The following is a 26771-nucleotide window of genomic DNA, read 5'->3' as shown; positions in this document are numbered from 1 at the left end:
CAATGGGCAGAGAGTTCTATTATATTACTTTTGATACCAGGGGTTCCCAAGCAGGGGTGTGAGACGATATTCCAGGGGGTGCAACAAGTTGGGTTTTCAAAATTATAGTATATATGCATAATTCATTGCCATTATTTTGAACTTTTGTAAGGGGTACGAGAATATATCAGAAGCGTTCTAGGGGTGCGGGGTATAGAGAAGATTGGGAGCTACTGCCTTAAGCTTTAAGACAAGGCTGCAAAATACACAATTCATTAGTAATTTTTTGTGGCCAAAAATATCCTTCCCCTTCATAGTTTTGAGAGTTAGGGGGATTTTTAAGGAGAAAATGGTAGCGTTACATCTTGTAGATGTCTAAGACTCTCATTTCATGTTAATAATTTTAGTTGTAATAGCCACCATAATAAGCAAATGGAATTTTTCATCCATTGTCTCCTGTCCTCTCCATGTTAAATAACAATATAAGAATGATGCTGTAGCTTCTTCAGGATTATAGCCATGTTGTAACCTGCTTAAAATTGTAAATAATATACCAATTAATAAGCTACAGAATGCATTAATAAAATAATATTGACACTGTTCATGCGAAGGCTTGTTGATTTCTCTTGTGAGCGATCAATGCTGTTTTCTTTATAGAGAGTTTTCTTTTGATTGTTAAATCCATCGTTGCCTGAGGATGAGGAAAAATGCTAGAACTGAAGGGGTCTCAAAAAGAGAATAGAATGCCAACATTTAATCGAAAGTGGTTACAAGCGAAGAATGTTAGGTTTCTGCACTGCTGCGTATGCAGATGACTCACTGCAGAGTACAACAGTGATACTGCCAGAGAAAGCCAATTTGGACAGTGTGGTGCTGCTAATAACAAACATACAAAGCTTTTAGAGCATGCTGAGGGAAACAGAACATCTGTAATTAGAGAGGATTATTTAATATGGATGGTATAATTCTACTCAATGTATAATAGTTATGAAAGACTATAATGCTTTAAATGCCCTATTATATTTAATAGATTTTTATCTATATTCCCAACCCAAAAGCTCTTGACCAAATAAACTGAAAACATAAAAAATATGTATTTATGTTTTATTAAACTCTTCTGCATTATACAAGATAGCGTTCTCTTTGTTGTTGTTGTTAGTTGCGAAGTCGTGTCCGACCCATCGCGACCCTATGGACAATGTTCCTCCAGGCCTTCCTGTCCTCTACCATCTTCTGGAGTCCATTTAAGCTCACGCCTACTGCTTCAGTGACTCCATCCAGCCACCTCATTCTCTGTCGTCCCCTTCTTCTATTGCCCTCAATCTTTCCCAGCATTAGGCTCTTCTCCAGTGAGTCCTTCCTTCTCATTAGGTGGCCAAAGTATTTGAGTTTTAGCTTCAGGATCTGGCCTTCTAAAGAGCAGTCAGGGTTGATCTCCTCTAGGACTGACCGGTTTGATCGCCTTGCAGTCCAAGGGACTCGCAGGAGTCTTCTCCAGCACCATAGTTCAAAGGCTTCAATTCTTTGGCGCTCAGCCTTTCTTATGGTCCAGCTTTCACTGCCATACATTGCAACTGGGAAGACCATAGCCTTGACTATACGCACTTTTGTTGACAGGGTGATGTCTTTGCTTTTTAGTGTGCTGTCTAGATTTGCCATGGCTTTCCTCCCAAGGAGCAAGCGTCTTTTAATTTCTTGGCTACAGTCCCCATCTGCAGTGATCTTGGAGCCCAGGAAAATAAAATCTGTCACTACCTCCATTTCTTCCCCATCTATTTGCCAGGAATTGAGAGGGCCAGATGCCATGATCTTGGTTTTCTTAATGTTTAGTTTCAACCCACGTTTTGCACTGTCCTTCTTCACTCGCAACAAGAGGCTCTTTAGTTCCTCTTCACTTTCTGCCATTAGAGTGGTATCATCTGCGTATCTTAGGTTGTTGATGTTTCTTCCGGCAATCTTAATTCCAACTTTTGATTCATCTAGCCCTGCCTTTCTCATGATGTGCTCTGCATATAAGTTAAATAGGCAAGGCGACAGTATACAGCCTTGCCGGACTCCTTTCCCAATTTTGAACCAATCAGTGGTTCCGTGTCCAGTTCTCACTGTTGCTTCTTGGCCTGCATATAGGTTTCTCAAGAGACAAATAAGATGGTCTGGTATGCCCATCTCTTTAAGGACTTGCCACAGTTTGTTATGATCCACACAATCAAAGGCTTTAGCATAGTCAATGAAGCAGAAGTAGATGTTTTTCTGGAACTCTCTAGCTTTCTCCATGATCCAGCGTATGTTAGCAATTTGATCTCTAGTTTCTCTGCCTCTTCGAAATCCTGCCTGTACTTCTGGTAGTTCTCGATCCACATACTGCTGAAGTCTAGCTTGTAGGATTTTAAGCATAACTTTACTAGCATGCGAAATGAGTGCAATGGTGCGATAGTTTGAACATTCTTTGGCACTGCCTTTCTTTGGAATTGTAATGTAAACTGATCTTTTCCAATCCTGTGGCCACTGTTGAGTTTTCCAAATTTGCTGGCAAATTGAGTGTAGCACTTTTACTGCATCATCTTTTAAGATTTTGAATAGCTCAGCTGGAATACTGTCACCTCCACTAGCTTTGTTGTTGCTCAGATTTTCTAAGGCCCACTTCACTTCACATTCTAGGATGTATGGCTTGAGGTCAGTGACCACCTCGTTGTGATTATCAGGGACGTTAAGCTCATTCTTGTATAGTTCTTCTGTGTAATTTTGCCACCTCTTCTTAATCTCTTCTGCCTCTGTTAGGTCCCTGCCATTTTGGTCCTTTATCATTCCCATTTTTGTATGAAACGTTCCCTTCATCTCTCCAATTTTCTTGAAAAGATCTCTGGTCCTCCCTATTCTATTGTTTTCTTCTATTTCTTTGCACTGTTCATTTAAGAAGGCATTCTTATCTCTTCTAGCTATTCTCTGGAATTCTGCATTCAATTGGGCATATCTTTCTTTTTCTCCCTTGCCTTTTGCTTCCCTCCTTTCCTCAGCTATTTGCAAAGCTTCCTCAGACAGCCATTTTGCTTTCTTGCATTTCTTTTTCTTTGGGATGGTTAGGGTTGCTACCTGTTGTACAATGTTGCGAACCTCTGTCCATAGTTCTTCAGGCACTCTGTCTATCAGATCTAATTCCTTAAATCTATTTGTCACCTCTACTGTATATTGAACAGGGATATGATTTAATTCATACCTGGCTGGCCTAGCGCTTTTCCCTACTTTCTTTAATTTAAGCCTAAACTTTGCAACAAGACGCTCATGGTCTGAGCCACAGTCAGCTCCTGGTCTTGTTTTTACTGACTGTATAGAGCTTCTCCATCTTTGGCTGCAGAGCATATAGTCAATCTGATTTCTGTGTTGACCGTCTGGTGATGTCCATGTGTAAAGCTGTCTGTTGGATTGTTGGAAAAGAGTGTTTGCTATCACCATTGTATTCTCTTGACAAAATTCTATCAGCCTGTGCCCTGCTTCATTTTGTACTCCAAGGCCAAACTTGCCTGTTATTCCAGTTATCTTTTGGCTTCCTACTTTATCATTCCAATCTCCCATGATGATAAGGACATCATTTTTGGGTGTTAGTTCTATAAGGTGCTGTAGGGCTTCATAGAACCAGTCAATTTCATCCTCTTCAGCACCGGTGGTTGGGGCATAGACTTGGACTACTGTGATATTGAATGGTTTGCCTTGTATTCGAACTGAGATCATTCTGTCATTTTGAGGTTGTATCCCAGTATTGCTTTTCCTACTTTTTTATTGACTATGAAGGCTACTCCATTTCTTCTGAGGGATTCTTGCCCGCAGTAGTATACCTGATGGTCATCTGAATTAAATTCACCCATTCCTGTCCATTTTAGTTCGCTGATACCTAAGATGTCGATGTTTAGTCTTGTCATCTCTTGTTTGACCACGTCCAGCTTTCCTTGATTCATGGATCTTACATTCCAGGTTCCTATGGAGAAAGAATCTTTACAGCATCGGACTTTCCTTTCACCACCAGACATATCCACAGCTGAGCGTCCTTTCGGCTTTGGCCCAGTCGCTTCATTCTTTCTGGCGCTACTAGTACTAGCCCTCTGCTCTTCCCCAGTAGCATATTGGACGCCTTCTGACCTGAGGGGCTCATCTTCCAGCGTCATATCGTTTTGCCTTTTGGTACTGTCCATAGGGTTTTCATGGCAAAGATACTGGAGTGGTTTGCCATTTCCTTCTCCAGTGGATCACGTTTTGTCAGAACTCTCTGCTATGACCTTTCCGTCTTGGGTGGCCCTGCACGGCATAGCTCATAGCTTCATTGAATTTCGCAAGCCCCTTCGCCACGACAAGGCAGTAATCCATGAAGGGGAGCGTTCTCTAATGTACCATATAGATATATTGCAACTTCTGGCTTTCTGCTCCCACAATTCTCGGCATTAGCATAGAAGAGACTAATGTAAAAAAAACATATTTTATACATCTATACAAACAAGAATAACAGCAGCCAAAAATGTAATTAATCTCTCAAATGTTGATCATCAGTATATCTGTGCAAATTTCTGATGGACAGTAGAGGGAGAATAATAATTAAGTACAAATGTATCATTCAAATATATTTTTATTATCTGCTTTTTATTAGAAGAAGAATTTGAAGCACAGACTCGGTAATATGTTTCATTTTTCTTCTGTCAAATCTTTTCTATTGCAACTCTTCCATCATCTTTTAATCATAAATGGCTTGGGACCATATTACCCATCATGTGAGCTGCCCAGAAATCTTTTGTTATAAAATGGTAATATATAATAAAATAATTTGGGCAATAATACAGTAAGGAGCTGGAAAGCATTAAAGTTGCTTAACTGGTATTTGATTTTGAGGCAATAGAAATAATTTTTTTTGGAATTATAATATCAAAAACATTTGGCCTTTGAGAGAGGTTTTATTTTCTTACTCTGATGTTTTCTGCCTGAAACACTCCACTAACTGTCCCCTTCCTTTTCCCCAAAGACTTCCCTTTTGCTATTAGGAAGGAGAGCTGTGGTGTTTTGACTTTAAACGGCACGTAGCTGTAAATTGTTTCTGCATTTGCACATTTTCTCTGGTTTGTTGCCATAGTGATGAATATTTTCCTCTTTCCAGAAAATTCTATCGAACGTATGTTATTAGGCAGCCATAACTGATTTAAAATGATGGTGGGTGACTGGACTGCAAACCTGGGTATCTTTCTCAAGAATGTTAGACACCTGCTAGTTCCAAGTGTTGCACAGTTAAGCATAATGAAGTAGCTTCTTTCATTGTAACACCACTTCAGTTTTGCCAAAATTGAACTTCCCTTTTAGTGACTTTTTCTTCCTCTATTATTTTTATAAAATTTGAAGTACAAAGTCTGAACTACAAAATGTGCAATGATAGTGGCAAGATCAGCCATTTTACAATTCAGCAAAAATTTTTAAGATTTATATCAGCGTGAACTTGTATCAAAATGGTGGCCTGAACATCAGTTGACATTTGTCAAACTTCATGAAATAGCTTTCTTAATTACATCTCTTGTACTGCTTTTATCTCATCCTAAAAATACTATCGGAGGTTACAAGTGAGAGACGGGGTGGGGGAACTGATTTTTTGTGTAGGTTTGAGGTAGGAACATTTCAGAAGAATTTTGGAGAGAGTGATATATCTTAGCTGGCAATGTAGGATTCTATTTTCCTCACTCTTATTTCAATAATGATAGTCAGTCCAATCCCAGAAGATTCTCGTTAGTGTATAGCAAACCCCAAAATTAAATATAGATGACTGTTGTGATTCAACATTATTAGGGGCCTGAGGGCCTCTTAATTGCCTCAGCTGCCTTATATAATAATAACAGACAAAATTGGGACTATTCATATCTCTGGGCTTGGGAATGGTGGGGGAGAGGAGGAGTTCCATAAACTAGGATGGACAAAGTAAATCTCTTCCATCTTTGTGCATATAATAAACTTGCTGCCATTACCATATACAAAACTAATCTTCCATGAGTATTTTCTAATTAAATATTCATTACTTCAAATTTTAAAAAATCTGATTTCTTTGCAATGGTAATCTTTAACATTCTTTGTATAATTATATATATATTTGTATCTAGAATTTCATGGCTTTTTCACAAATCCACCATGCGGGGTAAAATGTCCCTTTGTGTTTTTCACCTTTGACTTGAGGTACTTTTATACACAGTTGGCATGCTAGTCTCCATTCATATGGAAATAACTGATTAGGGAATTAGAATTGAAGTTGGTTTTTCAGTTAGAACTGAAGAAACTTCTTGGGTGAGACGTGAAATATTTTCAGAGAAAAAAACCAAGAAAGTCGAGTTGCGTTTTGGAAAAAGCCCCTTTAGGACAACTGATTAGGAAGAGATACTCTGTGAGAATTAAGACACATGGAATAAGGAGAATTATTCTGTTCCCTTCTATCTCTCCCCCCACTCCCCCTTTAAAAAAAGGTCTTATCTCTGTTGGATCAATAGAAACAGGTTTCATTTTTCTAAAGCAGCTTTCTTCAGGGTATGAGATAATAGCTATGCTGGCTGCGAATGATAGCGCTTACTAAGCTGGTATATAGTTTAGTACATCTTGAGGACATCAGGTAAGATAGTTTGTTAACTCCCAACATTTTTTTTCTGCAGCTACCTGAATGATTTGGAGAGGATAGGCAGAATGGATTATATTCCAACCCAGCAAGATGTGCTGAGAACCAGAGTGAAGACTACAGGCATTGTAGAGACTCATTTTACCTTCAAGGACTTGCATTTCAAGTAAGTTCATAAAATTATACGTTTGTTTTTGACAAAAGGAACTCATTGCAGCCAAAGGATGAAGTTGGATTTTGGCTCTCTGTGCATGTAATGCAGAGGTACCATGTTATATGCATCTTGCAGGGAATATTGTAATTTATAAGACCTATATAATTAAACTGCTGCACATTATTACCGTATATACTTGAGTATAAGCCGAATTTTTCAGCCCACTTTTTGGGCTGAAAAATTCCACTTCGGCTTATACTCCAGTCAACAAAAAAACTTACCGAGGACTTGTGCGCGGCCGAGGCTTTGGTGCTTCCGGGATCGCCCGCACCTCTCCCAAGCCACCGCCGTCCGAGACCTGCCGAAGTTTGGGGAGGTTTGGGGAGGTGCGCGCGCACCTCCCCAAACTCCGCGCCTTGCCTGCCTGCTTCTTTCCGCAGCGGAAAGAAGCAGGCAGGCAGGGCGCGGAGGAACGGAGACTTGCCGACGTTTGGGGAGGTTTGGGCGCCTCCCCAAACCTCGGCAGGTCTCCGTTCCTCCGCGCAGACCTGCCGACGTTTGGGGAGGTTTGGGCGCCTCCCCAAACCTCCCCAAACCTCGGCAGGTCTCCGTTCCTCCTGCCGACCTTTGGGGAGGTTTGGGCGCCTCCCCAAACCTCCCCAAACCTCGGCAGGTCTCCGTTCCTCCTGCCGACCTTTGGGGAGGTTTGGGCGCCTCCCCAAACCTCCCCAAACCTCGGCAGGTCTCCGTTCCTCCTGCCGACCTTTGGGGAGGTTTGGGCGCCTCCCCAAACCTCGGCAGGTCTCCGTTCCTCCTGCCGACGTTTGGGGAGGTTTGGGCGCCTCCCCAAACCTCCCCAAACCTCGGCAGGTCTCCGTTCCTGTTTGGGAGGTTTGGGCGCCTCCCCAAACCTCCCCAAACCTCGGCAGGTCTCCGTTCTTCCTGCCGACCTTTGGGGAGGTTTGGGCGCCTCCCCAAACCTCCCCAAACCTCGGCAGGTCTCCGTTCCTGTTTGGGGAGGTTTGGGCGCCTCCCCAAACCTCGGCAGGTCTCCGTTCCTCCGCGCAGACCTGCCGACGTTTGGGGAGGTTTGGGCGCCTCCCCAAACCTCCCCAAACCTCGGCAGGTCTCCGTTCCTGTTTGGGGAGGTTTGGGCGCCTCCCCAAACCTCGGCAGGTCTCCGTTCCTCCGCGCAGACCTGCCGACCTTTGGGGAGGTTTGGGCGCCTCCCCAAACGTCCCCAAACCTCGGCAGGTCTCCGTTCCTGTTTGGGGAGGTTTGGGCGCCTCCCCAAACCTCCCCAAACCTCGGCAGGTCTCCGTTCCTCCGCGCAGACCTGCCGACGTTTGGGGAGGTTTGGGCGCCTCCCCAAACCTCCCCAAACCTCGGCAGGTCTCCGTTCCTGTTTGGGGAGGTTTGGGCGCCTCCCCAAACCTCCCCAAACCTCGGCAGGTCTCCGTTCCTCCGCGCAGACCTGCCGACCTTTGGGGAGGTTTGGGCGCCTCCCCAAACGTCCCCAAACCTCGGCAGGTCTCCGTTCCTGTTTGGGGAGGTTTGGGCGCCTCCCCAAACCTCCCCAAACCTCGGCAGGTCTCCGTTCCTCCGCGCAGACCTGCCGACCTTTGGGGAGGTTTGGGCGCCTCCCCAAACGTCCCCAAACCTCGGCAGGTCTCCGTTCCTGTTTGGGGAGGTTTGGGCGCCTCCCCAAACCTCCCCAAACCTCGGCAGGTCTCCGTTCCTCCGCGCAGACCTGCCGACCTTTGGGGAGGTTTGGGCGCCTCCCCAAACGTCCCCAAACCTCGGCAGGTCTCCGTTCCTCCTGCCGACCTTTGGGGAGGTTTGGGCGCCTCCCCAAACCTCCCCAAACCTCGGCAGGTCTCCGTTCCTCCTGCCGACCTTTGGGGAGGTTTGGGCGCCTCCCCAAACCACCCCAAACCTCGGCAGGTCTCCGTTCCTCCGCGCAGACCTGCCGACCTTTGGGGAGGTTTGGGCGCCTCCCCAAACCTCCCCAAACCTCGGCAGGTCTCCGTTCCTGTTTGGGGAGGTTTGGGCGCCTCCCCAAACCTCCCCAAACCTCGGCAGGTCTCCGTTCCTCCGCGCAGACCTGCCGACCTTTGGGGAGGTTTGGGCGCCTCCCCAAACGTCCCCAAACCTCGGCAGGTCTCCGTTCCTGTTTGGGGATGTTTGGGCGCCTCCCCAAACCTCCCCAAACCTCGGCAGGTCTCCGTTCCTCCGCGCAGACCTGCCGACGTTTGGGGAGGTTTGGGGAGGCGCCCAAACCTCCCCAAAGGTCGGCAGGAGGAACGGAGACCTGCCGAGGTTTGGGGACGTTTGGGGAGGCGCCCAAACCTCCCCAAAGGTCGGCAGGTCTGCGCGGAGGAACGGAGACCTGCCGAGGTTTGGGGACGTTTGGGGAGGCGCCCAAACCTCCCCAAACAGGAACGGAGACCTGCCGAGGTTTGGGGAGGTTTGGGGAGGCGCCCAAACCTCCCCAAAGGTCGGCAGGTCTGCGCGGAGGAACGGAGACCTGCCGAGGTTTGGGGAGGTTTGGGGAGGCGCCCAAACCTCCCCAAACAGGAACGGAGACCTGCCGAGGTTTGGGGACGTTTGGGGAGGCGCCCAAACCTCCCCAAAGGTCGGCAGGTCTGTGCGGAGGAACGGAGACCTGCCGAGGTTTGGGGAGGCGCCCAAACCTCCCCAAACAGGAACGGAGACCTGCCGAGGTTTGGGGACGTTTGGGGAGGCGCCCAAACCTCCCCAAAGGTCGGCAGGTCTGCGCGGAGGAACGGAGACCTGCCGAGGTTTGGGGAGGCGCCCAAACCTCCCCAAAGGTCGGCAGGAAGAACGGAGACCTGCCGAGGTTTGGGGAGGTTTGGGGAGGCGCCCAAACCTCCCCAAAGGTCGGCAGGAGGAACGGAGACCTGCCGAGGTTTGGGGAGGCGCCCAAACCTCCCCAAAGGTCGGCAGGAAGAACGGAGACCTGCCGAGGTTTGGGGAGGTTTGGGGAGGCGCCCAAACCTCCCCAAAGGTCGGCAGGTCTGCGCGGAGGAACGGAGACCTGCCGAGGTTTGGGGAGGCGCCCAAACCTCCCCAAAGGTCGGCAGGAGGAACGGAGACCTGCCGAGGTTTGGGGAGGTTTGGGGAGGCGCCCAAACCTCCCCAAAGGTCGGCAGGAGGAACGGAGACCTGCCGAGGTTTGGGGAGGTTTGGGGAGGCGCCCAAACCTCCCCAAAGGTCGGCAGGAGGAACGGAGACCTGCCGAGGTTTGGGGAGGTTTGGGGAGGCGCCCAAACCTCCCCAAAGGTCGGCAGGAGGAACGGAGACCTGCCGAGGTTTGGGGAGGTTTGGGGAGGCGCCCAAACCTCCCCAAAGGTCGGCAGGTCTGCGCGGAGGAACGGAGACCTGCCGAGGTTTGGGGAGGTTTGGGGAGGCGCCCAAACCTCCCCAAAGGTCGGCAGGAGGAACGGAGACCTGCCGAGGTTTGGGGAGGCGCCCAAACCTCCCCAAAGGTCGGCAGGAGGAACGGAGACCTGCCGAGGTTTGGGGAGGCGCCCAAACCTCCCCAAAGGTCGGCAGGAGGAACGGAGACCTGCCGAGGTTTGGGGAGGCGCCCAAACCTCCCCAAAGGTCGGCAGGAGGAACGGAGACCTGCCGAGGTTTGGGGAGGCGCCCAAACCTCCCCAAAGGTCGGCAGGAGGAACGGAGACCTGCCGAGGTTTGGGGAGGTTTGGGGAGGCGCCCAAACCTCCCCAAAGGTCGGCAGGAGGAACGGAGACCTGCCGAGGTTTGGGGAGGTTTGGGGAGGCGCCCAAACCTCCCCAAAGGTCGGCAGGAGGAACGGAGACCTGCCGACGAGCCGCGGCCACACAGGGTATTCCTGTGTATTCAGGCTTGCAAAATGGCGGATCGAGCCTCTGCTGGCGGCAGAGGCTTGCAGAACGGCGGATCGGCTTATACTCGAGTCAATAACTTTTTCCAGTTTTTGGGGGTGAAATTGGGGGTCTCGGCTTATACTCGAGTCGGCTTATACTCAAGTATATACGGTACTTAAATCTACTAGGAGGAAGTGGGGCTTATAAGGTTGTGAGTGCAAAAGCAGGAAAGATCACTTTTATATACCAACAATTCTGAAACCATTAGGCATATTTGTATGTGAATGAATAGTGTATATGGAAATATCATTCCTCACCTGCTTTGAGCTTTAAACAGGCTGCTACAAACAGAGATATCCTTGACAATCTTAGCTGTTTAGTAATGAATAAAGACTTCTGGGAAGGATGAAGAAGATTGTTGTTCAGTTTTCACCTTTATGAATGATATTTGGTAATTAAAAGTTCAGAACTTAGGCTCTTTTGATATGGAACAGTTAGCATAATTTGATAAGGAGATGAAAGCAGAATGAGTCCCAAAACCTGTGCAGTATTTTCCTCTGCAATAGCAGATTCTGGGCTGATCTCATCATTACTGCTTTCATCTGACATAATCCAGTTTGATCGTTGACAGAATTAGCTGCAGTCTTCTCTCAAGAAGTTAACACTCAGTACATTTAACTCCATGCAGCAAAAGGGAAGGAAAAATAAATGGCCTTTTTTAAATTACCAGAGCAGTCTTTAGGAAGAACTTCAAAAAGTGTGTGTGCATACTGTATAGAAAGAACAGCTGTGATAGTACAGAGGGAGATTTAGGTAGTGTGTACTATATGAGTAACATTTACAGCAAAACAGTTGAATTTGTGAGAATTAAAAGCTCTCTGGGGAAGACAATACAGTGGAAAAAATATTCTTCAGGTAAAGATGCCAAAGCAAAAGATCTGTTCCAAATTTTTGCTTTATCCTTGACTAGCACTGATGACGTTACCTGTGGTAGTTTTGGTAATGACCCAAAACAACCAAGCTCAAAGAGCATCAAGAACACCCCCTAAAGTCAGTTTGCTCCCCTTCTAAAGAACAGGGAAATAGAATTTTTGCTACCATTTTAGTACAGAACACATTTAGTCATTGTATTAAACATAGAGCCTTTATTATCTACCAAAAATTATACAATTGTCTTATAACTATTTTACATGAATAATTTAGAAGAGTTGATATTGCAGCATCATTTTAAATGAGTATGCTTTACTCAGGGTCATTCCTGAAGGAAAAACAGGTAAAAATTGCATTAGATAATGTATTAAACCATTATTACAAGACGTATTTTAAAAGTTATGTTGTTGGTTTTTTTAAAAAAAATAACCTTTCCCATATCTCACTAGGATAGAAATTGGTAATTTTAGTGAAGAAAATTTATTTATTTATTTATTTATTTATTTATTTATTTATTTATTTATTTATTTATTTATTTATTTATTTATTTATTTATTTATTTATTTATTTATTTATTTATTTATTTATTTATTTATTTGGATTTATATACCGCCCCTCTCCGAAGGGACTCGGGGCGGTGTACAGGGCAATTAAAACACTATAAATAACACATAATGTATAAAAATTAAAATAGAATTAAATTAAATAGCCCTAAACAATAAACACATTCTAAAATTTAAAATTTTTTAGTTCTAAGATGATTATGAAAAGTTAATTGGGAAGATTTGTAGTAGTGTTTATTGATATTCTGTAGGTTATGATTTGTTATTTGGATGAAAAATTTTAAGCTTTTAGTTGGACAGAAGAATAGTTTTATAAAATTGATATAAATTGTTTTCTTTGTGATTGAAGTTAATTTGTAATATTTTTATGGGTAATATTGGAATAGGTAATAGAATATAAGAATATAAGAATGATGTGATTATATAAAAATTTCTTAAGTTTGGAAAGTAATCTATGGTATTTTAAGCTGTATAACACATTAGGATAATGTGAATTTAAAGCTTAGTTGGAATGAGGAATAGTTTTAGACAATTGATATAAATTGGTTTATTTGAGATTGTTTTTATTGGGTATCAGATTGGAAGGTATTATTTTGTATTTGAATAATCATTGATATGATATATATATGTATGTTTGGAATTTACCTATATGAGTTAAAGTTTGATAGTTTGAATAGTTTAGGATTGTTTGCGTAAGTTAGATCATGATTGTTTGTATTTTTATACCCTGTGTTTTGGTATTAGATTGGAAAGTATTATTTTGTATTTGTATAATTATTGATATGATATATATATATATATGTTTGGAGTTTTCTTATATGAGTTAAAGTTTAAATAGTTTAGGATTGTTTGCGTAAGTTAGATTATGATTGTTTGTATTTTTATACCCTGTATTTTGCTCTGGGAAGCGGGGGGGGGGGGGGAAAGGGAGGGAGGGGTTGGGGAGGGTTGGGGAGGGGGAAGAGGGTGGGGGGGAGGGGGTTGGGAGGGTTTTTTTTTCTTTTTTTTTGGTTTGTTAAAGATAAAATGTATTGTAAAACTTTTTAATAAAAAAAACATTAAAACATGAAACCCAAAACTAGCGTTTAAAGTCCAACCCCATAACTATTGAGGCACTTTCTAAATTATGTAATCAGGAGGCCAGCTGTCAAAACGGAATGGCTGTGTTGAGACACCGCTCCGAATGAGTGCGCCGATTCCACAGCCACTTCTCTGTGCCTGGTGGTTTTTTTTAAAGCCCCAGATCTCTTGGAGGGAAATTGGAAAAGGAGGCGCCCAGCTGAATGATTCTGGACGGCAGTCCAAATCGTAAAAAGCAGGAAAGCCACGGAGAAGTCAGCCGGGAGAAGGAGACAACCCAATATGGTGGCCGTGAAGAAATGACAGCTGTCAGCTGGACAGAAATAGCAGTGAATTAGAGGGACAATGATACAACTAACCTGGTGGCGTGAGTACCTAGCGAACCCTCGCAAGTGTTCCAGAGCATAAAATCATTCTGGAGAATTTTGAAGAAGAAAAGAAGAGAAGGGACACCCCAAAGGGAAAAACTACCTCCCCTGTCAGATAGTGGCGATAAAGAGACAGGGGGAAAAAGAGGCTTTACCTTAAAGCAACAGACTGATAAGCCACAAGGATTAACGAACAAGGGTGGTTTCTCTTTTTTGCTCTTGCAATAAAGCTAAGAAGAAGTTAAAAAAACCTGGAGAGCAACAGAGCTGACTGAGCAGAGAGAACGGACATTTTGAGTAAGAACTGAGAACTAATTAGTATTGAATGAGGGAAGAGTGACACAAGTTAAGAAGTAAAGAAATTGCCTTAAAAATATTCTAAAAACAAAAAGGATAAGCTGTGACTGAACTGAGAGTTCAGACAAATAAGAACTAATTGAATATAACTCATTGCATGATTGAATTGGAAGAGACTAACTAGGAACAAAAGGTTGAAAGCTTAAGGAGGGTGAGAAAAATCATTTACTTGCCTACCTTCCCGAACATATCAACATCTATAACTGTTAAGAGATTAATATTAATTAATATATTTATACACTTAGGATTGTGTATCATCTGACCCATCCACTGCATCAAGTTCACAGATGATACAACTGTGGTGGGTCTTATTACAGGTGGGGATGAGACAGCATATAGGACGGAGGTACAAAAACTATCCATATGGTGTAGTAACAACAACTTGCACCTAAACATCGGCAAGACGAAAGAGATGGTGTTAGACTTCCGGAGAAAAAAGGAGGAACCTGCCCCACTTTACATCGGGGAGAACTGTGTAGAGAGAGTTTCCTCCTTTAAATTTCTGGGAGTCTACCTCTGTGAAGATCTGACCTGGAAAGTTAACACAACTTAGGTGGCTAGAAAGGCCCAACAGAGGCTTCACTTTCTTAGGGTCTTGCAGAAGAACAGGGTAGAACAACAGCTAATGACCCTCTTTTACCGGTCTACTATAGAGAGCGTCCTCTCGTATGGTATTGTGGTTTGGTATGCTGGTCTGACAGCCGCAGATAGGAAAGTATTACAGAGGGTAGTGAGCACAGCACAAGACATTCTGGGCTGTTCCCTGACACCACTGGATGACATCGCCAGGGCTCGTTGCCTTGGAAGAGTGAGGAAGATTCTCAGGGATGACTCACACCCTGGACGGTATCTCTTTACTTTCCTACCATCCGGTAGGAGATATAGGAATATAGCCAGCTGTACCAACAGGCTGAAAAATAGCTTTTATCCGTGGGCTGTTAGGCTTTTAAATGGGACATAATCTTATGCAGAATTGACTTGGGAGGCCGGTGTGTGGTGTAGTTGGTTCACATAGTGTGGTGGGATGGAGGGTTTGTTGTCACTGTGTGTTGGGGGGAGAGAGCACGGGGGGAGGCTCAGCTAATCTCAATGTACACATGTTGTACTTTGACAATAAAGGTTTATTTATTTATTTATTTATTTAATTGTAAAACCTGGTCTATATTGCTAATGAATTGAATACCTGTTACAATACTTAGGTAAACCTATTGTTATATTATTGTTATATATTATTATATAGATAAATTAGAATTGCAGTGGAATATGAACATTTGAAATTGATTAATATACCAGACCGTTAATTATTGCATATTAGAAGTGTTAGTGCAAGAGGTTTTATATTGTGTTAGCAACAGAATATATTATTGTTAAGATATAAAGTATCAGTGACTATAACTTTAGAAGAAGAATAAATTTTTCAGGTGTGGCAGAGGGAAAGACAAAGATTGTACACAAGGGGGAGGGCTGGTTGACGTCATTTCGAAAGATGACAAGCATTCCCAACCTAACGAGAGCTGGGGCTGGAAGAAGGCAGATAACCCAAGCTACATCGGTGGAACTAAGCTCAGCAGGGCAAAGATCGATAGAAGAGATAATGTCACGTGAGAGAGCAGGTTCACTCAAAGATCTACAATCAGTGTTACAATTTATGCAAGAGGTTATGCTGAGAAACCACGAGGATTTGAAAAAAAGAAATAGGTGAAATAAGGAACGATACCAGAGAACTTAAAGAGAAGATGGGAGCAATAGACAGAAAATTTGAATGTTTCCAACAACAAATATTGAAAAATGAACAGAAATTATTAGAAATGGAAGATAGAATTAATAAGAAAGAAAGAAGAGTAGATGAAATGAATGAAAAACTCTCACAAGCAAACAAAGAATTAGAAAAAACTGTTATCTTGTTTGAAACAGAGAAAGCAGACCATTACCTATGTTTTCAAAACATGAAAGAAGAGAAAGGGAAGGATCTCCCAGAAATGATGACAGATTTGTTAGCGAGGGCCTTAGGGACCGGGAAAGAAGAATTGGCAAATGAAATCGATGAAATATATAGAATCCACACAAATTATGCGAGAAGAAATAACTTACCTAAGGAAATTCATATTAGATTCGTTAAGAAGTCAATCAGAGACGAGATCTTGCACAGAACTAGAGACGACCCGATAGAACACAGAAAAGAACTAACAGTTCTCAAACAAGTCCCCAGGAGGGTAAGAGATTTAAGAAGGCCCTATCAACACGTCACATTGAAATTAATAAGACAAAACATCAATGTTAGTGGTTAATGCTGGAAGGGATCCTGATGACCTGGCAAGAAAAAAGACATAGGCTGGATACGATAGACAAAGCAGAAGAATTTTTTCAGCAGTATCTAGGCAACGAAGATGAATTAGAAGAAAGAGAACTAAGAGAAGAGGACACTACAGAGAGACATAACACAAAGACACGAGAATCACAAGGCAAAGAACGGGAAACCGAGAGAAGAGAAAAAATGAACTATGGCAATGATGATGAAAGCAGACTCAAAGAATTTAAGGAAGAGAGCGACAAGATCAAAATATAGGCAGTAATGTGGAAGAACTAACAGCACTATCATTAAACATAAACGGTTTAAACTCCCCGGCTAAGAGAAATAAAATTTTGAACAAGCTCAGTAAGAAAAACTTAGACATAATAATTTTACAAGAAACACATATAAAGAACCAGCACCAAGATTTATTAAACTACCCTAAGTTAGGAACTAAATTTGTATCACTCTCACAACAGAAAAAAGGAGGAATTGTGATATATGCCAGGGAAAGAATTCCAGCAAAACGAATCTATCAAAACGAGGAAGGTAGAATATTGATAATTGAAATTTCCCTGAATGAAAAAAAAGTCGCCCTGGTAGGAATTTATGCCCTCAGTGAGAGACAAAGACAATTTTATAAGAAACTACATAAGGTTATTGGTGATACTGAATATGAGAATATTTGCTTAATTGGCGATTTCAATGCAATTGTAGACAGAGAATTAGATTATAAGTGTGAGGAAGTAAGGAATGAACCAGAAGAACATTACTCGGTACTTTTTTTAAAATGGTGGAGGAACTTAATATCCAGGACAGTTGGAAGGAGAGAAATTTGAATGCAAAGCAATTCACATATTATTCAGGGCGTCACCAATCGTGGTCTAGAATTGACATGGTCTGGACAATGAAAGAATTAAATTCAGATGTAGATGATGTAACAATAGATATTAATACATGGGCAGACCACAATCCCATTATAATTAAATGGAAAGGACAAAAGATAACGAGGTGATCCCTAAAAAAGGCAATCTTAAATCAAAAAGAATTTAAGTATAAGATGGAAGAACAAATGCGGATATACTTCCAGACTAATAAGAAAGAGGTGACTAACACCCAAAACCTGTGGGATATGGCCAAGGCAGTCATGAGAGGAACCGCAATTGCATACATGGCCAATGAAAATAAAAAGAAAAGACAATATCAAAAAAGTAGAGGAAGAACACAAAAAACTGGAAACAGAACTACAAAAATACCAATTCAGGATAATTTCTAACTGTGCATAGAATTGTTCTTTTGCCCTATCTATGCTTATTCCTCTAGAAGCCAAAGTTGCAATTATATATGATTTTGTTGTTGTTGTTGTTAGCTGCGAAGTCGTGTCCGACCCATCGCGACCCTATGGACAACATTCCTCCAGGCCTTCCTGTCCTCTACCATCTTCTGGAGCCCATTTAAGCTCACGCCTACTGCTTCAGTGACTCCATCCAGCCACCTCATTCTCTGTCGTCCCCTTCTTCTATTGCCCTCGATCTTTCCCAGCATTAGGCTCTTCTCCAGTGAGTCCTTCCTTCTCATTAGGTGGCCAAAGTACTTGAGTTTTAGCTTCAGGATCTGGCCTCCTAAAGAGCAGTCAGGATTGATCTCCTCTCCTCTATATGATTTTATTGTTCCTGAAAGGAGCAAAAGTGCCAGTCAAATTGAGTCTGTTTACAGTTGCAAGAAAAAGTATGTGAACCCTTTGGGATTACATGGAGTTTTGCATGAATTGGCCATAAAATGCGCTCTAAACGTCATGTAAGTCACAACAATAGAAAAACACAGTCTGCTTAAAATACTACACAAACATTAGCTGTTGTCATGTTATAATTGAACATAAGATGGAAACATTCACAGTGCAGGGTGGAAAAAGTATGTGAACCTTTGGACTTAATAACTGATTGACCCTCCTTTGGCAGCAATAACCTCAACCAAACGTTTCCTGTAGTTGCAGATCAGACCTGCACAACGATCTGGAGTAATTTTGGACCATTCCTCTTCACAAAACTGTTTCAGTGTAGCAATATTTTTGGGATGTCTGGTGTGAATCGCTCTCTTAAGGTCATGCCACAGCATTTCAATCGGGTTGAGGTCAGGACTCTGACTGGGCCACTCCAGGTGGTGTATTCTGTTCTGTTGAAGCCATTGTTTTGTTGAATTACTTGTATGCTTTGGGTCATTGTCCTGTTGCATCACCCATCCTCTGCGGAGCTTCAGTTGGCGGACAGATCGTTGTATGTTTTCCTGCAAAATGCCCTGATAAACTCTGGAATTCATTTTCCCATCAATGACAACAATCCATCCAGGCCCTGAGGCAGCAAAGCAGCCCCAAACCATGATGCTCCCTCCGCCATGTTTTACAGTGGGGATGAGGTTTTGATGTTGGTGTGCTGTGCCTTTTTTTCTCCACACATAGTGTTGTGTGTTTTTCCCAAACAACTCAATTTTGGTTTCATCTGTCCACAGTATATTTTGCCAGTAGTGCTGTGGAACATCCAGGTGCTCTTTTGCAAACTTCAAATGTGCTGCAATATTTTTTTTGGACAGCAATGGCTTCATCCGTGGTGTCCTTCCATGTACTCCATTCTTGTTTAATGTTTTCCTTATTGTAGATGTGTCAACAAAAATGTTAGCATGTGCCAGAGATTTCTGTAGGTCTTTAGCTGACACTCTAGGATTCTTCTTGGATGACCATGCCTAGGGAGAGTGGCAACAGTGCTAAACTTTCTCCATTTGTAGACAGTCTGTCTTGCCGTGGACACATGAACATCAAGGCTTCTGGAGATACTTTTGTAACCCTTTCCAGCTTCATGCAAGTCATCAATTTTTGATTGTAGGTCTTCTGAGAGCTCTTTTCTGCGAGGCATGGTTCATATCAGACAGTGCTTCTTGAGACCAGTAAACCCAAAACAGGTGTGTGTTTTTAAAGGGCAGGACAGCTGTCAGCAACACATCCAATATCATCACACTGATTGGAGTCAAGGTTGGCTCACTCCTGGCTCCAATTAGCTGTTGGAGAAGTCATTAGGCTAGGGGTTTACATACTTTTTCCACTCTGCACTGTAAATATCTCCATCTTATGTTCAATTAAAACATGACAATAGCTAATATTTGTGTAGTATTATTTTAAGCAGACTGTGTTTTTCTATTGTTGTGACTTACATGACGTTTAGAGCGCATTTTATGGCCAATTCATGCAAAACTCCACGTAATCCCAAAAGGTTCACATACTTTTTCTTGCAACTGTAAGTACTGTTCCAGTACTTTTGGAAACTACACAGTCTACAAGTAAAGCCAACACTGCATGATTCTAGCCAGCAGAGTAAAACAAGATCATGTGGAAATTTCCAGATTAAGGAAGTCACAAATGTGATAATGCCACAATTAAAAAATTTATGCCATATGGTTCAATCAATCAATCAATCAATCAATCAATCAGAATAGAGCCGGAAGGGACCTTGGAGGTTTTCTAGTCCAGTCACAAACTATTATTTCACAGTGTCTTATCTGGAGGCACGTTCAGACATTTCTAGTAACCAATTTAAGGTATTTTCTTGACTTCATAGTTTTGCCTTTTGTCTGGCCAGCTGGATGTTTTTCATCAGCATTGTGACCTCAGTCATCAGACTGTGCCTGACACATTCGCTAAAGGCCTGAACATATTATTATTTTCAATCTGGCATTTCTTTTCCATTCCCAGAGGTTCATGCCTGTTTTTATGGTTCCTCAACAGACCAAGCCTCTTCCTTTATCTGGACTTGGGAATAGATACAGTTCCCTGCAGGTGGATTTAAGTTTGTCATAGATGGGAAATATTAGAGATTTCTATGAAGAAATGCAAAATGATACGATTTAAAATTATGCTGCAACTAATTATGATATTAGATTTAAGTCATTAAAATTGTTGAAGAGCAAAAATCTGGCCTGCAAATCCTTCATCTGGAATAAGGCTTCAGAAATTTTGTTTATACTATGGTAATCTCATAAATTAGATTTCTGCCATCTTCCCAAGTATACTTAACTAGCTAATCCCTCTTTAGGTTTTGAATTCACTTATGCATATTTCTGTTTGCATTAGGAGAAGGATACTAGCCTTACTATTAGCTTTGCAAGTAGTCGAGGCAAGAAGCACACCCAGAACATTTATTCTAAAGTTAGTAGTTTACATTAATAGAATCTTGCAATTTTGAATATACATCTCTTCCTCACTTACCTTTACAATCCAAGAAACAAACTAGGGAGGATTCCTTCTGAGATATTTACCATGCCTCTTACCTGATAGTTGCCTAGTTTATGATTCTTTCCCCACATAGTGTTACATTTACGCACTGTTCACAGATTCAGTTTTCACAAACGTGTAAATGAGTTACGCAGCCATTCCATAAGCAAACTTCATTTATATTTTAAGACTTCTTGAACTATGTCATCTATAATTGCAGCTTTATCATTTTTTAAATATTTCACATTTATGATCTCCTTTCATCATGTACTTATGACATTTGAATTAATTCCATTTTCCTGACATCATTATAATACCCCTACAGATCTCCAAAGGTTCCTTACCTTAGCTTCATTCCCAATTATTATTTTTAATTCTGTTAATTGGCTGGAGAGTCATTGTTTAGTTCTCTTCACCCATTTCTAAAACCATTTTTCTTCCTTATCTGAATCATTCTACATTTCTTTTTATTTTAATTGTTATCTGATTTCTTTGACAAAATTCTTTACAATTATCTTGTTTTTAAATTGCTATATCTATTATCAAAATGTCACTTTTTTTTGGCAGGTTTCTATGATGTATTTTCTCCTCATATCTATATGGCCTCTTTCACTTCATTATTCCACTCAACACCATTTAGTATGCTCCTATAACTACAAGACTTCAGTGTCTCTCTGCAGTGCAGTTCTTTTCATTCTTTTCCAAATTTCCATATCCTTTTTCTTTATGTTCATTTTTTATTATTTCCATTGGGTCTTTTAAAGCTTTCTCACAGTAATTACTTTCCTTTTCTTTCATGCCCATTTCCCCCCCCCCCCCCAATCCAATAAAAATGTAGGCTATATTCATATTCAGAATTTCTATCCTTCATTAATGTTTAAAATGTTATAAAATCAATAATGCTTTTAGATTTGTATTCATTCATTTGTATTTCTGTGGTTATGTATCAAAAAAAATATTCTGCTTCAGGCAAGTATTTGAAGTACACATCTTTTTTTCTAATCAGATGTTCATTATTCATTCTTGAGTCTCTAAATGGTCGAGTTTCTTTTTCTTTTTGTACTCTTGTTAACTTGTTCCAGTCTATCTATTCATGTCACCTAGCGGAATATTTTTTTCCCCAAGTTGTATCCTAGATTGGTGAAAAGAGAAAGTAAAGCAATTTACAAGTCTGAGAGCTTTGATTAGCATGTTGTAAATCTTTCCCTAGTAGCTGAGGCAGAGCTAAGGGCTGGTAATTTAGAGAGAGAGTAACAAAGACTTGGAGAGTTCAAAGAAAGGTTGCATGCTTCATAAATTATGCTAATGTCTTAAGCTGCTAGCTTGAAGATTTTGAATTCAGAAATGCCTCCTTCTTCCTTCCCATCCTTATAAAAACCAATAAAACCCTTTAAAAAAAAGAAAAGAAATTCAAGACAGTTTGTAGACAAAGCAAAACAGGACATCGTGGGAATACAGGTCAGGAAAAGAAGAGTTGTTCTCAACAAGGATTGGGGGTATGAAGCACGCAGGCCAATAACTGCCAAATAATATAATTAAATTATGACTAGATGTGGTTAATAAGGATGCTATTAGGGGAATCTTAAACATCATGCTTCTCAGGGGAGTCAGTTTAAGATTATCCTGCCAAAAACCAAGAGTAATCATTTGACATATGTATAATGAATTAACATTGAAAACAACATTTTTTTCCTGAGAATTATAGGTTGGTTAAGTTGGTTTAGTACATTTTTTTTCCACTGGCAAAACTAGGAAGTATTGAAGAGTATTCAGAACAATATTTGTGGGGCAAAGAAACTTTTGGATAGTAGTGGCAACAAAGAGTGTTCTTCTGCCTCCCTATCTCCCTGACATATGGAAAAGCTGTCGAATACTTAACTGTAGAGAATCTGATATGGGTTTATAAAAATCCTGTTGTGTTTCATTTTATCAGGAGGAAAGTAGTGTTTGCTTGTATGTCAGTTGGTTGCCTAAAAATGGAATTCCCATTCAGCTTCTTCTTGTTGTTCAACTGAATGGTTGGCTTGCTCTTTGGAGTCGGTGGCCTGTCTCAACAGCCATGTTAAGGCTGGCAGGAAGCTATTCTGAGAACAGAGTTTCAAGTGGCAAGAATTCATACAGAAAATTTTGGCAGGGTAGGAAGCTCACCCACAGCAGTGTTCCCTTGCCAATTCTCAGAGCTTTTCTGCTCTCCCTCTCCCTCCCTCCCTCCCTCCCTCCCTCCCTCCCTCCCTCCCTCCCTCCCTCCTCTCTCTCTCTCTCTCTCTCTCTCTCTCTCTCTCTCTCTCTCTCTCTCTCTCTCTCTCTCTCTCTCTCTCTCTCTCTCTTTCTCTCTCTCTCTCTCTCTCTTTCGGAAGTTAGGGCTGTCAAATAGTGGCAATTTGATCAAGATAAAGACATTTTTAAGGTATTTCTTGAAATCTAAAAGTTACACTGGACAGAATTCTTTCCTGCCTGCCTTCAATTTCCCCCCCTCTCCCCCTCGTCTCTGTGTGTGTGTGTGTTTGAGAGAGAGAGAGATCCTTTGTTACTTGTTGCATATTCCAGATGTTTTTCATGGAGCTGACTGTCTACGCCAGGGGTGTCAAACTCGCAAGGTCACATGACATATCACAACTTTTCCCCCATTGCCAGAGCTGGGGTGGGCGTGGTTTTGGCATGATACATCCGGCCTGTAGGTCGGCAGTTTGACATCCCTGGTCTATGCATATGCTGTTCCAAATTCTACTTTTGAGCAGCATTTCTCATTAACCTAAGTTAAAAAACTTGATTATCATTTCAGTTTGATTAGAGCGAGGTATTACTACGCATAGAGGAGAATTATTAATTTTATTGGGGTGCAGAAATGTGACTGCCTCAAGTTCAGAAATGTGTCAAGTCATTTAGCCATCAAAAACTGCCTGATGGCCTCTGTCAGGAATAAACCACATATAATCTTTTCTTTTCCAAACCTTTGTGTTAAATTAAGGAAAAATTCAGTCACAGATCACAGATCAGAATCAGTTTCAAGGAGGATGTAGGATATTGAATTTATAACTGAGTTAAAGTTTGGCACTGTTCTGTAAGTTTGTATCTAGCATTGAGAACATAGTAGAATCAGTCTCCCACTTCCCCCCTGCCTCTGCTGCTCACCACCCCCATTTCTGAAAACAAACTGTATCTCCAGCCATGGGTAACACATTTCTTTCTTTTTTAAAAAAAAAATATTTGCTTTTATGAAAACATATATTTAAACAAAAAAAAAAACATATAAAAAACAAGACATAACATAAACAATGCAATCAACAAAAATACAAAAAGAATGCATTTCTTGGCTAGAAGAATGCAGAAATCAATGTATTAAAAAAAGAACTTTATGGTATTGAATGTATTGAGATTGTTGCGTGTCACTTTCATCTTATATTTACCTTTCTTAAGTGACATACAACAATCTCAGTATATTTAATGCAAATACCATAAAGTTGTTGGTTTTTCTTAATACATTGCTTTCTGCTTTTTAGTATTAGATGTTTTGGCTAGTTCATTTGCAATTTCTTGCAAAATGAAATCTCTAATACCCTTAAAATATTTATTTATTATTTTATTTTATTTATTATATTTTATACTACCCTTCTCCCGAAGGACTCAGGGCGGTGTACAGGGCAATAAATACAAAACAGGATACAAAAGTTAAAAGCAATTAAATAAATGCCCAAGGTTAAAACAATAATTAAGACGTATTTAAAACCCCAACCCTAACCCATCAGACCAGGTCAGACTGCTCAAATAGATACGTTTTTAGATCGCGCCGGAAGGAGCGAAGGTTGGGGGCCGTCTGGAGCTCAACCGGCAAGCGATTCCATAGGTCTGGCGCGCCCACAGAGAACGCTCTCCCCCTGGGGGCCACCAATCGACATTCTTTGATCGGAGGCACCCTGAGGAGGCCCTCTCTGTGGGAGCGCACTGGATGGAGGGAAGTTGACGCCGGCCGCAGGTGTTGCCATAGGTAATCCGGACCCATGCCATGTAGGGCTTTGTAAGTCATTACTAACACCTTGAATCTTACCTGGAGAGCAACCGGCAGCCAATGCAGCTCACGGAGCAAAGGTGTAGCATGGGAGTATCGGGAAACCCAGCACAACTCGCGCGGCTGCATTCTGCACCAGTTGGAGCCTCCGAGTGGACTTCAAGGGCAGCCCCATGTAGAGAGCATTACAGTAGTTTAGACGAGAAGTCACGAGCGCATGAGTGACTGTACGCAAGGCATCCCGGTCTAGATAGGGTCGCAACTGGCGCACCAGGCGAACCTGGGCAAAGGCCCCCCTAGTCACAGCTCTGATATGCTCTTCTAAAGAGAGCTGTGAATCTAGAAGGACCCCCAAGTTGCGCGCCCTATCTTTCTATTAATAGAAAGATTGAAAGTGCTCTTAGAAGAATATAATATTTAGTCCTAGAACTATAAAATTTAAACATGAACATTAAATTACCAATATTAGCAGTGATATTGGGGTTTCCATTTATTCAAATAATCATTTAGATTTTACCAAGAATTCCTTCTCATTATTTTATTGATTCTGCATTTTTTTCTTTTTAAAAAAAATATTTTATTAATTTTTAACTAATTTTAACTAATCACCTTAATATTTGGTAAACAATGTGTTATCTGGGTTTACATTTAAGAAACATTCATTAACAGTTGATTTCTATCATCTATAATCCACATATAACCAACCTTAAGTTAATATAATTCTTGTTATTTTAGTGAATGATGATTGAATATAAATGTTTTCTAATATTTCTACAGATAATAATCATATCAATATAATATTCCTTTTCTATGTAGTTATTCTGGTTGTCTCATCATAGATCCTGTTTACAATTCTTGTTTACATTTGTTTTTCCCTCAATGTCCCAAACATTCTTACTGGTTAAGTTTTTCTCAAAGTTAATTACATTTAAATATTTAAGTCTTTTTTTCTCATGTAAGCCAACCCAATACTTTTACTTTTCTTAAGGAATAAATAAGACTAAAAAAAGAAGAATAAGAATAAAAAAAATAAAAAGATAGTATGCTATTTAAACTTCCTATTTCTCATGTTAATACATATTTATTTTCAAAAACAAAATTGTTCTTTTTACCATAATTAGAAATATATTTAATCTTTAAATATTCCATTTAATAAATCTAGTCCTCTAGTCTTTTAACTCTTATTCAAAACATTTTTAATCCATTGTAATTTTCTTAAAGTCAATCACCTTTAAATATCTAAAACATTTCCTTTATATAAGCCATTCCTACTATTTTATATTACTCATATCAAGAAATAAAGAAGAAAAAGAAAGTACTATGTTACTTGAGGGGCTCTTCCCTCTTAAAATCAAATTCATATCGAAAATTTTTTTATTTCTTTAACCGTATTCAAACAGGTGTTTCTTTTTTAAATATTCTCTCTGATAGGCCCATCGTCTGTTTTCTTAATTTTCACTTTAGCCTTTTTTCTTTTGCCCAGTATCTTTCTTAATCAATATGTTCTGCTGAATCAAAGAATCTTTCCATATTCTTGTAAGTGTTACTGTAGATATAAAAGGTAAGTCGAGTACAAGATCTTTGTGAGAGGCATTTGCCCATTCATTTTTGTTGAAAATCTTTTTCTTTTTCTCTCTGCTTCTCTTATCATTTTTTGGTCTCTCCAGTTCTAATGTTTTTCCTGGCATCTCTGCTGTCCATTTTGTCCAATCTTTTTTCTTATCCTCAAATTTGTTTTGTGATGTTAAAGTATGTTGCCTTTTCCAAATCCAGTATTTTTTGTAATTTTTCCCCCCACTTGGGTTAAATCATACTTTTTTGTTTTGTTAGGTTCCATCTTTAAGTCTCTATCCTCAAATTTGTATTCAGTTGTCTGTTTTATCTGTTCCTTCTCTGTTGTTGTTTCCTGGGATTTTTTTGTTGTTGTAAAGTTAAATTGGAGATGAATTGGTTTATATTTTCAAAGTTTTTTTGGATTTCTTTGTGGTTTGAAATCGTTATTTGAATTAGTTGCAAATATCATATGTCTCTTCTTGAAAAGTATTTTTTCTTGATAGGTGCTTTCTATAAATCTCTGATTTTCCATGATGACCAAGAATCCAAATTTTCTTTTCTCTGCAAATAGCTTTGGGGTCAGAGTTAAATAGATACTTGTAATCCAGAAAGTTCAAAAAAGTTTTTTTTCTTTTGTTCCCTGAAGTTTGTAAGTCTCACTTTGTCTGCAGCCCATATTGTTTTCTTTTTTGTCACAGCTGCTCTCTATTGTTAGAGCTTTGAAGGTCACAAGTAGAG

General features: G+C 40.9%; 1 protein-coding gene across 1 annotated transcript in view; it reads left to right on the top strand.

Moving 5' to 3' along the window:
- Nucleotides 1–26771, top strand: part of GNAI2 (G protein subunit alpha i2) — a 136120-nt gene that overhangs the window by 97243 nt on the left and 12106 nt on the right. Inside the window, exon 5 of the mRNA XM_081320722.1 lies at nt 6639–6767. Within this exon, the coding sequence (XP_081176848.1) occupies nt 6639–6767 (129 nt within the window). The remainder of the gene's footprint in view (nt 1–6638; nt 6768–26771) is intronic.

This window comes from Vipera berus (genome assembly GCF_964194415.1).
Source record: "Vipera berus genome assembly, chromosome: 2".
In the NCBI taxonomy this organism is placed as follows: Eukaryota; Metazoa; Chordata; class Lepidosauria; order Squamata; family Viperidae; genus Vipera; species Vipera berus.
This window is presented reverse-complemented; position numbering and strand designations above follow the sequence as displayed.